Source organism: Limulus polyphemus, unplaced genomic scaffold (genome assembly GCF_000517525.1).
Source record: "Limulus polyphemus unplaced genomic scaffold, Limulus_polyphemus-2.1.2 Scaffold4032, whole genome shotgun sequence".
NCBI lineage: Eukaryota > Metazoa > Arthropoda > Merostomata > Xiphosura > Limulidae > Limulus > Limulus polyphemus.
Genome location: NW_013669642.1, coordinates 75,318 through 87,867, shown reverse-complemented (window position 1 = coordinate 87,867; position 12,550 = coordinate 75,318). Strand labels below are relative to the sequence as shown.

Here is a 12,550-nt window from a genome sequence, read left to right as displayed (position 1 = left end):
TTCAACAATCGAGCTAAACAAACGCTGTAACGTCTTTCGTGCTCTCTGACTGCAGTTCAATTACTCACTGTCTACACACACATTACATTCCCCTCTTTTATATACCAGCCTACCCTATATCTAGTAAGAACTAGAACATTCCCCAAAGTACATGATAGTTCTAGAAACGTTGCGTCACAGTAGTCATGTGACTCGATGACGCAACAATATATTAGTACATACAGACTGACAATGCACAGCTCTCTTAAAAGCCTTTCAGTTATACTAGAAAAGATCTAGCAAGGATTACGTGGTATTTTCAAATGAGCTCTCGACACTCAGTTTCATCAGATGTTTCTCCTCAAATAAAAAAAAACTACTCGGAAGCTTGGAAAGCAAAGTCACAAAAGACCTTTCAGCTCAGTTGTTGAACTCTGAGCTATCATCTACAATTGTAGAAATTGGCGATGTACTAAGCATTACATCAACTGGCACCAGTCATACCATATCCTATGGTTATCTCTTATAGTGAAAATTCTTCTCAATAGCTCGAAAAGTATGGGTCACAAAACCTTTAAGCTCTGTTGTTTTTGCACTCAACAAACCACCCTAACCTAAGATAAATGAATGGTAATCATACAATGAAGAGCAAACACTGTACTTCACAATATCAGTTGATAACTCAGAAAACAAAGGTAGGAATAGCATTTCAACAGAATTTTTCGAGCTCCTAGATATTATTTCCAGTTATATAAATTGGTGATGCACTAGATATTACATCTAGTGGCACCAGCTGTCCTAGCTTTGTGGTAATCAAGTGGAATTCACATTGTAGTGCATATATTGTATCTTGGACATCACTTGATAGCTTGTAAAGCAAGAATCACCACTTCCTTTCAGTTAGTAAATCTTACAATCAATGATTGTTCAAGCTCTTGATGATTAGGTAATATTCTAACCATATCGATTGAGAGACAAACATCCTTGGTTGTACAGAATGTTGGAGTTGTTTCCTGCCTCTATATCTGGTACTTCCTCATTAGACTTATCTTGAAAATCCAGGTAAGTACTCTTCGCTCTTCTCATTTACAGGATCATAGTGGAATAAAACAATGGTTTTATCCTCATCTGACTTAACTACTTCCTCTTTTTACTCTTGGTCAAGACAAACCATCAGAGGTTCATCAGTCAGCGTGCATTATGCATTTTTGCATAACCCTCAACTGCTATAACTCATATGTTAATGGACCAACATGAGATATAGTCAAGCCAGAAGCAAAACAAATATACTAAGATTGGTATATTTGTTCCTTCACCCTTACATCATATGGTGGTCTTTCCTAGATGTTGAAATTAAAATGTATCTTCATCAACTAATGCTGGCCTTAACTACTCCGCATATTCTTGTGGACATTATGGGATGTCCACTCTAGGCGGAGGATCATACATCACATCTAAAGGGAGCAAATATTCTTGGCAGAGCATGAGCATATTTGGTGAACAGTCTCTTGATCTCTGTTCATTTGTGTAATATGTCATCATAACATAGTATAAGTGTTCACCCCAGTTGGTTTGTTTGGAGTTAACAAACTTTGCAAACATGTGCTTGAAATTCTGCATTCCCCGTTCCACTAAAACATCAGACTGGAGATTAGAAGGGGAAGTATACATTTTCACCACACCCAGTGCTTTACACAACTCCAAGAAAAATTGTCTGTTAATGTTAGTCCTTGTTCCACGTAGACCTCTTCAGGTGCTTTAAATTGAGTTATCCAGTGCTCTACCAGTGCATCAGTCCCAAATGTATTGACCAATGATTAACCTTTGGCCCACTTAATAAAATAGTCAATTATCACGAGTATTTACATGTGATCTTTTTTATCTCCAGGAGTAGACCAGTGATATCCAGAGCTGTTCTCTGTAGATGAGAACCAATATTTCTTTGCTGGAGTTTACACTGTTTAGGCTGACTTCTCTCTCTAAGTGAATCACTTCGTACAGTGTTTACACCAGTGACAAATGTCTTGACTTGAATGCAGCTAAAACAACCGATCTTGGTGCTTTCCAGTCTTCGTGTTATGCAAGATCTGGAGAATCTCATGCCTAAAGCTCTGGGGACTACCAGCTGTAAACCATGCTAAGAAACACTATTTGACAGTTAATAACAATGGTACAACATACCTTCTGTACTTGTAACTGGTCATACAAGTGTCATAAGTTACATGAATCCATGCTCAATCTGGGTCCTTCCTGGAGCTCTCGAAGTGTTAATTATGGCATCCATCCACTAGTGGTGTCGCCTTACTTTATGGGTTATTATTGCCATGGAAGAAACAGTCTCAACTCCCTCACAGTGTCCAGAATCAGGACATTCAATGAACAAACAGGGTCTCACCATTTGATGAGACAATCCTTGTACATTTCTGTGTTCAGGCCCAGGTAATAATGTATGATTAATTCACTTACCATGTTGATGATAATCCCAGCATGCAGCTAGTTGATCATCCATAACTGCAAAAAAACACAGAGACTTGACCCAAAACAATACTGCTCTAGATGTTATTTGCTTTCTGAACAGAAAACAGCCTATTTCATGTGTGGGTTTTATAACCACAATGACTGGCACAAACGCACTAGACTTTCCATAGTAAACCATAGAACACATCTTGTGAACATGGAATATAGTGATTTCTTCTTCCACATACAGTTGTGCAGTCCACTGTCCCAGGGTTTGATCTGGCCGACGTTGAGTAATTTTAATCTGGATCATTAGTTCACCAGTTACACATGCAAAACTGAACAATAACCCCTGTAGTAAATTGATCCAAAGTATGCCTATGCGATAACCGAGGTCATCAACAACTGCTTTCATTGTATAAGTGAAGAACTGCTAGATATAGCTGGAGCATTAACTTTCCATTCACATCTAGTTTATCCCCATTTGCCAGAATGAAGTATGTGTCGACTGGCCTGAAATGATGTTTTTGTTCATTATGAAATCTATCTATGTCTGGCCACTATGACAGGCAAATACAGACCCACCAAACTGTGAGAGAGATGGACTGACAATCACACTTTTTAGTGCATAGTGTCCACTGCACACCCCGAGTCCGTGGCCAAGACTGACTTTGGCTTCTCTAGTTTTCTTGGAACTGTGGCAATATTCACGGCATGCTGTTGGCTCTCTTGCACCAATTGCACCATTGGTCGAAACGAATAGCCTTGTCTACCTTGCTGCTTAGCATGCTAGGGCAGTTCACTCAAAAATGGGCCAACATTCCACATGCAAATCAGATGCTTGCTGCTCTCTACCGAAGTAACTTCCTGGTGGAAGTATCAGCTGCAGCATATACACAATGGTAGGATCATTATAGCCATGCCAATTTACTGGATGCCAGTGTGTTGCACAGCAATACCAAGATATATGAGTGGTTGGTTAACCCTTAGCTTGGTTCGAACCTAACATGATATAGGTGCTTTGGTACAACATTCTGTTTGTGGTGAAGTCACTGCAGCTGCTGCTACAAGCTTCTTCCTCTATTGTGACTAGTTCAAAATTACCACGTTTGTCCACATCATAATAGAAGCTCCTTCAGTAAGGTCGAAAAGATTTCTCACACTCATATGATGCCATATCATCACACTGGGTAGCCCTTCCACAAACTTGTCAATGAGGATATCTTCACAATCCGCTGAAGTAATTGCAGGGTAATCCTTACGATGCAAACAAGATAAATAATTTATGTAAGCAGTCAGCTTGTCATGGTGCTCCTCATCTGAGTCTTGAATTTGGCCTAATGGGTTGCTCTGTTTTCCACAGGGTTAATTCTCGGGCACAAATCAGTAATGATTGTCTTGTAGTCCCATAGTTGCCCATCATTAAAATTATTTATGTAGTCTAGGACCGGGCCATCTAAACTCATAAACAGGCATCATAAAAACTGTTTCAGAGTCCAACCATTCGAAACAGTTACCTGCCTGGAATGCTTCAGAAAAGTGGTCCAAATTCTCTTTTTCTGTACCTTTGAATGTCAATAGAGTGATCTGCTTGGCCTTGTTTATGGAGAACCATCATCATGACCAGACTCTTTCCTTCACGACTGCCTGATCATCTTTTCCTGACTAAGAAGGCCTAGACATCATAGGCACAGTGTTTTAGGTGCTCTCAGGGAACCTGAAACTCTGACAAGCAGTAGATCCTTGCTTTAGGGTTGCAGAATGACAAGGTGTGCTCGGCAACTCGTCCATTAGCTCTGTACAACTTCAGGTTTCTCTGTGGTCCATGGCTGTATTGGAAGCATAGCCTTCCACTCAAAGAGGCTCACCGCTGCCCCACAGTTCATTCAATTTGCCATTTGGTGTCTAACATCTCATCTCCTAGTGAGAAAGCTCCTGTTGGTGCCAATAATCCACGAATGACACCTCCAGTCTATTTTCGATGTTCTCAGTCAGCTTTGACCAGAACTGGGACTTGACTACTTGGATTGGTATGAGTCTGAAATTCCTATACAGACTTCCACCCTGGTCTCAGACTCACCAGACAACACACCACCATGACTATTCTCAGTCGGGAAGAGCATGGACAGCCATTCTTGGTGCACATGACATCAGCAGTTCTTCTTTTTGAGTCATTGGTTGTAGTAAGATAGAAGTCATTGCCCTCTACAACATTGACAAAAGTATAACACCCAGAATAGGTCTTCTCTTAGACTCTGACAGTTCTCTCAGACAGCCATCACCCCTCACTGACCATATCTCCTTCTTAGTTCTAAGTCCTTCTAGTTGGGGAAAATGCTGTTTCCTCCAACTAAGAAGCATTTTAAAACTTAAAGCACAAGTGTTCAAGTAAAGCGCATTATACATTTCAACAGAAATTGTAAAGTCTACAATATGATATCCTGCAGTCACAACACAAAGTTTTCTCCTTTGTGGTATATCCCGGTGAAACTGAATTAGTGTAAAAGAAATTGGATAGATACATTTCCTAGTGTGGTATTGTCAGGTAAACCAATTTCCTGACAAATACCAGATAGGAAATCCCATTAATAACAGCAGATATAAAGGGATTATTTTGCATTTGACATCCTGACTGAATTTATTTGAGTATAAAATAATGAAATTGGACAAATGTGAAGAAATGAATACTCTTTATTACAACAAACAAATAAACAAACAAAAAGCACAGTGTGTTTACTTGCACAAATGAAATCTCAATTGATTCTACTGGAGTGTGTTTAGCTCCACAATTTTCTTTTATTGAAGATTAATTTCCATATAACTAAAACACAATGTTCTTGAAGTATATCTTTGCTTGGTGATCTTCTACTAGAACTGACTCAAGAAAGTATACCTGAACCCAACAGGTAAATTGACTTTCTTTTTCCAGTTAACAGTGCCACCTCATGAACTTTGTTCTCTTATAGAATTGGGTAACTGTATCACATAGACAATGTCAACTCGACTAACAAAGGATATTACAATGCCAATATTTTCAACCTGGATGCCACATGTTACTGCAATATCCTCTCGGGCAAAAGAGATATTATTTACTATAGCAAATAAAGAAACAAATCAACTAGAACAGGTAATCTTAATGAGTTTTAAGACTATATTTTTCTGCCATTACAGCAAGGAAAATAAATAACCAAAATATTCTATACAACTAAAGCAGGTAGAAAACATAGTATGCTTGCATATCACAATAGCAGGAGGTTTAGTCCAGATACCAATTATAAAGTAAAAACTATATTTCTGAGTAAGTAAGTCATAAGACAAAATAATATGGCTAGACACAACACTTTACATGAACTGAACAATATTTATTATATGACACATAAGATACAAGCACAGTGTTTGTACACTTGCTCTGTTGACATGGAACAAATGCATTTACTTAATCTTCTATTTTCAACTCATCAAGCTTAATCTGTGTATAACACTAACTAAATCCAGTATTATTAACTTCACAAGAAATGTCATATTTATCCATAGAGTCTTGCACTAACCACGTGACTGATCATTCTCATTAAAACATAGATTAGGCCATAATCTCGAGATAGCACCTCAACGACCAATGAAGGACACCATTGTTGACATCCTTGTACGATGTGTAGTATTGCAGCAATACTTCTGTCTTGGGCAAAACATGTATTATCTACTTGAGAATAGCAATGGAACAAAGTCAGCTGGAACAAAATATCTTTACGACTTTCTCGATCGCATGTTATTTGAAACCTACACATGTAGAGAATAAATGATAAATTCGAAATAAATACTACAATATTACAGGAAAATAGAAATGCTTAGTATATTTAAATACTACACAACTTTTTTATTTTGCTAACTTTGAAGGGAAAGCTTATCTCAGAAATAACGGGACAAATCTTACATATTTTGTTTTCGAGGATAGTACCTTATCTTTCAAAAATGCCTATTCACTTATGAATTGTTCCATATTAACGCCTTTGTGAAGGAGGATACTGATTATTATCATTATAAAGTGACATACTTTATGAAAATTAGACTAATTACAGAGGGCGTTGAGTGTACATGTTGAAAGATGGCAGTTACGGGTTTTTATTTTTCGGAAAATGTTCCTCCAGATGCTGTAATATCGGACTTTCAGACTATGAATAAGTTAAACTTTGAGGTTTGTGCACAAAAATAAGAAGTAGTTGAATGAAGTGTTCATAGTGAAGGGTTCTCTCATTAAGTACATGTATAAATTAATTTGTATTTGTACAGGGGACTAGCTCTAGAAGTCGGACTCGGTAGGAGTAACTACGTTAATATCACTGATGTTATCAGCCCTACTACTAGAGCTATTGAAGAAGAATAGGAATAACTAGTTAAAATTTGGTAATTATAACGAGGAACCCACTTTGACTGTGAGACCAGTTAATTTTAGAGACGGTTGAAGTTGAATGGGTAACGAATCTAGCCGTATCTACTCAGTTTAACATTAACTAGTTAGAACTTAGACTGTAAGTGTAAAAGAGTAGTGTATTTGCTTGCTATGTCATAGTATGTGTACTGCAGGTTTTTATTTAATTACGTTAAAGGTAAACAGAATATTAGCATGAGCATTAACATAACATTTGGGGGCCATCATGTCTGTCCCATTCATCACCCATTTACCCATATCCAAACTTTAAATTAAAGTATGCTTTTATGTAAGGTTTTTTGTTAAAGACTATAAGATGGATGAATTTGTAAATGTTTACTTCTGTTTTTACAAGAGGAAATATCAGTAATATTCTTGATTCTGAATATTCTATGGGAAATATTGGAATTGAGTCATGTCGATATTACTACTTTGGTGATAAGTGGAAGGATGAGAGATCAAAACTAGATAATGCACCAGGGCCAGATAAAGTTTTCCTCAGGGTTTTAAAGGATGTCAAAGATCAGATATGTGATCCTCTCTCTAATTTTTGGTAAGTTAGTAGTCAGTGAGCAGGAGCAAATTTCTGAGGATTGGAGTTGCTTCTGTTACTTCTATTTTTAAAGGGGGTGATGGGACTGGGAACTACCCTTTGGATCAGTTAGGCTGGTGACTTGGAAAATCTTTCAGCCATTTGAATATTTTACTGGCAGACCAGTATAGTTTATTTAACATTAAGAGTATGAAACATACAACACATTATACTGCAACACACTGTTTTTTATTTCTGTGCTACTGCAGTAAACACACACTGACATTTGTAAAATTAACATCAATGTGAAAATAGAGAATAGACTGGCCATGCAAAAAAAAGGAATGATAAAAATCATTTTGCTAAACAGGTCATGTTTACTTAACTCTGACCAGTGGACCTGTGCTTTAAACAAACTAAAATGTCTTTAAAGAATATTTAAGATTATCAGAGATATGCAGTATCATTAAATCACAAATATAAGAATCTAGAAATAACTTGCAGGTGACTTGCACAAAAATTTGCAAATAACTAACTATCATATTTCAATGCTACAGTGATTTTTAAGGTTGATAAGAGTGCGATTGAAGCACGTTTTATTAATGTGCACAGATTGCCTAAATCTGATCATCTTTTGGTCATTAAAATAGAAAGAAAATGCCACAGTTTCCTGGACAGAAAGTACAAGAGGTTTAAGAACTTTCAATTTTCTTTTATCATTTGATGATCATTTAAAATGTAGCCATCTTAAAATCTGTTGGAATAAAAAAGAAAGTTGTAATCTAAATATATTTATATTATCTATTCATTTATACAGTATTCATTTTTAAATAGAAATATGTTTAAAGATTGGTTACTTTGTTTTTGTTTTTTTTATTACACCATTAGGTTTTCTATTGTGTAAAAAGTTATTATTCATTCAGCTGGGTACTGCTAAAAACAATCTACATTCTGTTTGTAATGTAATGTTTTGCAATAAAATTCAAGTTTCTATTATGCATGACTGTAACTCCAAGTGCAAAACCACACCACTAAAGCTTATGAAGTGCCTAGTCTTACATTGTTCTATGGTGAAAATTCTTATCAAACTGAGGAATGCACCATATTTCTGTATAATCAAAGAGAAGATCTAATGTAGTGAATGTTTACGTGACATAAACTGAAGTAAATATGCATGGCATCATTTAATCAAAACATGCAACATTCAAATGTAATAATTTGTCTCAAATTATACAATATTAAAATTTAATACTCTGTTTCAAAATCATGCAATAATAAAATGTAATAGTCTAATTACATGACAAGCAGTATTAAAATATAACTTTCTTTTACACGTCTTGTAATATTCTGCCTCAAGTCATACAACATTCAGTCTCCAATTATATTAAAATTTAATACTCTGACACATATCATACAGGTTAATTGTACAAGTTCCAAAAACCTTTCACACATATACCTAGTGTCTTCACTCTTGCAAAAGTAACAAAATCATTGATTTCATGAAAAACAACTCACATTTATAAGTAGACTTAATTGTAGATATTTAACCTAAGTGATTTATATGTACTTCTGTAAATCAGACAAAATAAAAAAGGCAAGATGGCGTGCCATCTCCAAGTGCAAGTGTTATAATTGTAAAAGTTAAAAATGTTGTTTTTGATTCCAAGCTATTAGTCATTGCTTGTTTTTTTTTTTATATTGTTATTATTTGACTTGTGTTCTTGCAGTTTAAAATGTTTTCAAACCAGTGGAAGTTTCACATATTTTTCACTTAAGTGATAACTGGTGATACTTAGTGTGATACAACAAACAATACTGACACACTATATGTCATAAACAATATTCTAAAACTTGTAACAAAAAATAAAAGTTGAAAAATTTTGCACTGGGAAATTTCAATGCTGTTGTCTTGTATAATGAAGTATAAATGCCTTAATTTTTTATTCAATTTCTCTCTCAGCAATTCAGTCAGCTGGTGGAAATAGTCTTTCAGTTCCTTGCAGGAAAGCATAATGTAAGTTTTGAATTTAAGCACATTATTGTTAAACAGAATGCTTGAATTTAAGTGCATTATTGTTAAACAGCATGCTTGAATTTAAATACATTATTGTTAAACAGAATGCTTGAATTTAAGTACGTTATTGTTAAACAGAATGCTTGAATTTAAGTACGTTATTGTTAAACAGAATGCTTGAATTTAAGTACATTATTGTTAAACAGAATGCTTGAATTTAAATATATTATTGTTAAACAGAATGCTTAAATTTAAGTACATTATTGTTAAACAGAATGCTTGAATTTAAGTACATTTTTGTTAAACAGAATGCTTGAATTTAAATACATTATTGTTGAACAGAATGTTTAAATCTAAATACATTATTGTTAAACAGAATGCTTGAATTTAAGTACATTTTTGTTAAACAGAATGCTTGAATTTAAATACATTGTTGTTAAACAGAATGCTTGAATTTAAATACATTATTGTTAAACAGAATGCTTGAATTTAAGTACATTTTTGTTAAACAGAATGCTTGAATTTAAATACATTATTGTTAAACAGAATGCTTGAATTTAAGTACATTATTGTTAAACAGAATGCTTGAATTTAGGTATATTATTGTTGTTAACAGGATGTAAGTTATATTTAATAGAACCATTCCATTCTCATACATCCTAATTATATAATCCTTGGCAAAGCTTGTTAGTTATTTGTGTTATTTCTACCATAATGTTGTCTTGGGTTTATGAAGTATATGTCTGTAGTTGGTTCAGTTCGATTACAGTAGATAAAAAAGCATGCCATTTTTCATGTCTGTAAGGTTAAATAAATCTTTCCCAATAATTCAAAGACCTTATTTTTTTATATCTTGTTGTTTTTTTGCAGGCTTTGATTTGGAGAGAAAAAAGTTCAGATAGAGCTGTCATGTTTTCATTTTGTGAGCATGAATCAATTATAGCTGGATGATTAAATTACAAGCAGCAATTACATTGATTAATTAAAATTAGTGTTTCTGATTATTCCTACAATCAATTAATTGAAATTATGATTAAATCAATTAATGTCTTAAAAATAATCAACTCATCGAAATTAGTGTTTCCAACTATCCATGTAATAAAAAATTTCTATTATATTTGTTGTTATGCATAAAGCTACATAATGGGCTGTATGTATTCTGTCCAGTAACTCACAACTTTTTTTTTCACTTCAAGTTTATTCATCTTTGGTGGTTCAGGGTGTAGGGTCTCATGATTTGAGGATCTTTGGTTCAATTTCTGTTGCCACAAAATTTGCTCACACTTATCTTTACTATGGAAAAATACTAAGGCTTATCTCCCACTGCCACTAATTTTGACTGGCTGGTAGCACCAATTGCCAACACGTTTTTCTTTATTGAACTGCTGACTATACAGAAGGCAACTAGATGGCAGCACCTGCAACTAATGTTTTTATTTTTGCTTTTATGTAATCATGGTTTGAGGAACACTTTACTTATCAATTAATGGAAGCATTGATTAATCTGTTAGCAAATACAACAAATCATCTTGTTCTAAATATCAGTAAATTTGAGTTTTATTTTGAAATGTTGCAAGAAATAAGTGATAAAGAGACTTAATCAATGAATTAAGTACAAATGTCATACCTATGGTATTCAAGTATACATTTTATTAGAATATTATGTAGTAAGTTATCTTAATAATGTAGAGATGGGATGAAATTCAAGAAAATTAACATTTTAACTAATTATTCTGGTATCACAGAAGTGTGATGAAAGCCAAAATTCATTAAGGTGAAAAAATTTGATTAGAGACACTACACAGAAAATAGCTATGTATAATAACTAAGAATTATTTGGGAACTTTTACAGAATTTATATATAGTAACAGTTTTTATAAAACTTAATAGCTGATTAGATAACTTGAAGGTATTGTAAAGGTGAATGTGACTTTAACAAGTAATGTGTAAATTTGTTTTTCTTGTCAATAAAACTTAATAATTCTCTGGTTTAGTCAACAGAATTGCTACAGCACTTAGGAACATTTTCAGAGAAACATGGGGTCAATCTGAGTGGATTAAGGAATATTATGAAGAGTCTGCTGCTTGTACCACAAGGTTTGAACTTTAGTAATAAGTTTTTAGAATCTTTTTTTTTTTCTTTTGAACCTAAATGTACTTAAGGAATTATTTTTCTGTGTAAAATCCACAGTAAGCCTAGTTCCTATTTTGTAGTGCGAGTGTTTGCTCTTGGCATGGAAGTACTTCCAAGTATAAATTAAATATTTCTTCAGAGTTTATTGCTTTTTTTAGTTGAGGATTATTAAAACTTATCTCTTAATTCAATTAAATATTTTATACTAAAACTGTATCACATTAGGTAACAACTAACATTTGAATTAATTTGATGGCATCAGTCTGTTGATGGACATAATTTGGTAATTATATATGCATTAATAAGATCTGAATAGACTACATCACTCTCACTGAACATCTTAAGTTAACTGCTAATGTTACAACTTTGGCTCTTGTGGAGGAAAATTTTAAAGCTGTTTGCAGGCAAAACAATCTTAAGACTCAGCTAGTATTTTACTTATTGGAAAAAACTGACATTTTGATAAAAATCTGAGAAAGAATCTTAAGTAACAACTGAAATTACTTTCAGGAGGTCTGAAAAGAGGAATTACAGCAGCACAGATGAGAGCAGATGCTGTTAAACTTGGTATGTTACAGTATATCTTCATAATAATGTAAGTTATAATTCAGTCTTCAAGAACACTATAAAACATGACATGTTTTCTAAAGTTAAAGGTTTTAATTTGTTATCCATCACACATCTAGTGTAAATGGAAATTCAGTTTATTGTAGAAGTATCACTATCAAATCAATCTGCAAACTTTTTTTTTCACTAGGTTTAAGTGAAGACAAGGCAGAACACTTGTCGAAAAAGGTAAAAAAATACTGTGAATCTAATTTTTTGCAATTAACAGTATTGTGATAAAACAGTTAAATCCCATGTAATAAAACAAATTACTAATTTTTATCTATATATTTGTCAGAATTTAAAATAAAATATATATATATATATATATATATATATATATATGTAACTTTTTTTTACGCCCATTGTCAAATAGAAAGGCTTTTATTTGTATTTCTTTAT

At 33.8% G+C, this 12,550-nt stretch overlaps 1 protein-coding gene across 1 annotated transcript in view; it reads left to right on the top strand.

Moving 5' to 3' along the window:
- Positions 1 to 6,509: 6,509 nt before the first annotated feature.
- LOC106470486 (COMM domain-containing protein 7-like) overlaps positions 6,510 to 12,550 on the top strand; it is a 10,358-nt gene continuing 4,317 nt past the window's right edge. Inside the window, exons 1-5 of the mRNA XM_013931046.2 lie at positions 6,510 to 6,628; positions 9,355 to 9,408; positions 11,403 to 11,505; positions 12,053 to 12,109; positions 12,300 to 12,337. Coding sequence (XP_013786500.1) covers positions 6,539 to 6,628; positions 9,355 to 9,408; positions 11,403 to 11,505; positions 12,053 to 12,109; positions 12,300 to 12,337 — 342 coding nt within the window. The 5' untranslated portion in view covers positions 6,510 to 6,538. The remainder of the gene's footprint in view (positions 6,629 to 9,354; positions 9,409 to 11,402; positions 11,506 to 12,052; positions 12,110 to 12,299; positions 12,338 to 12,550) is intronic.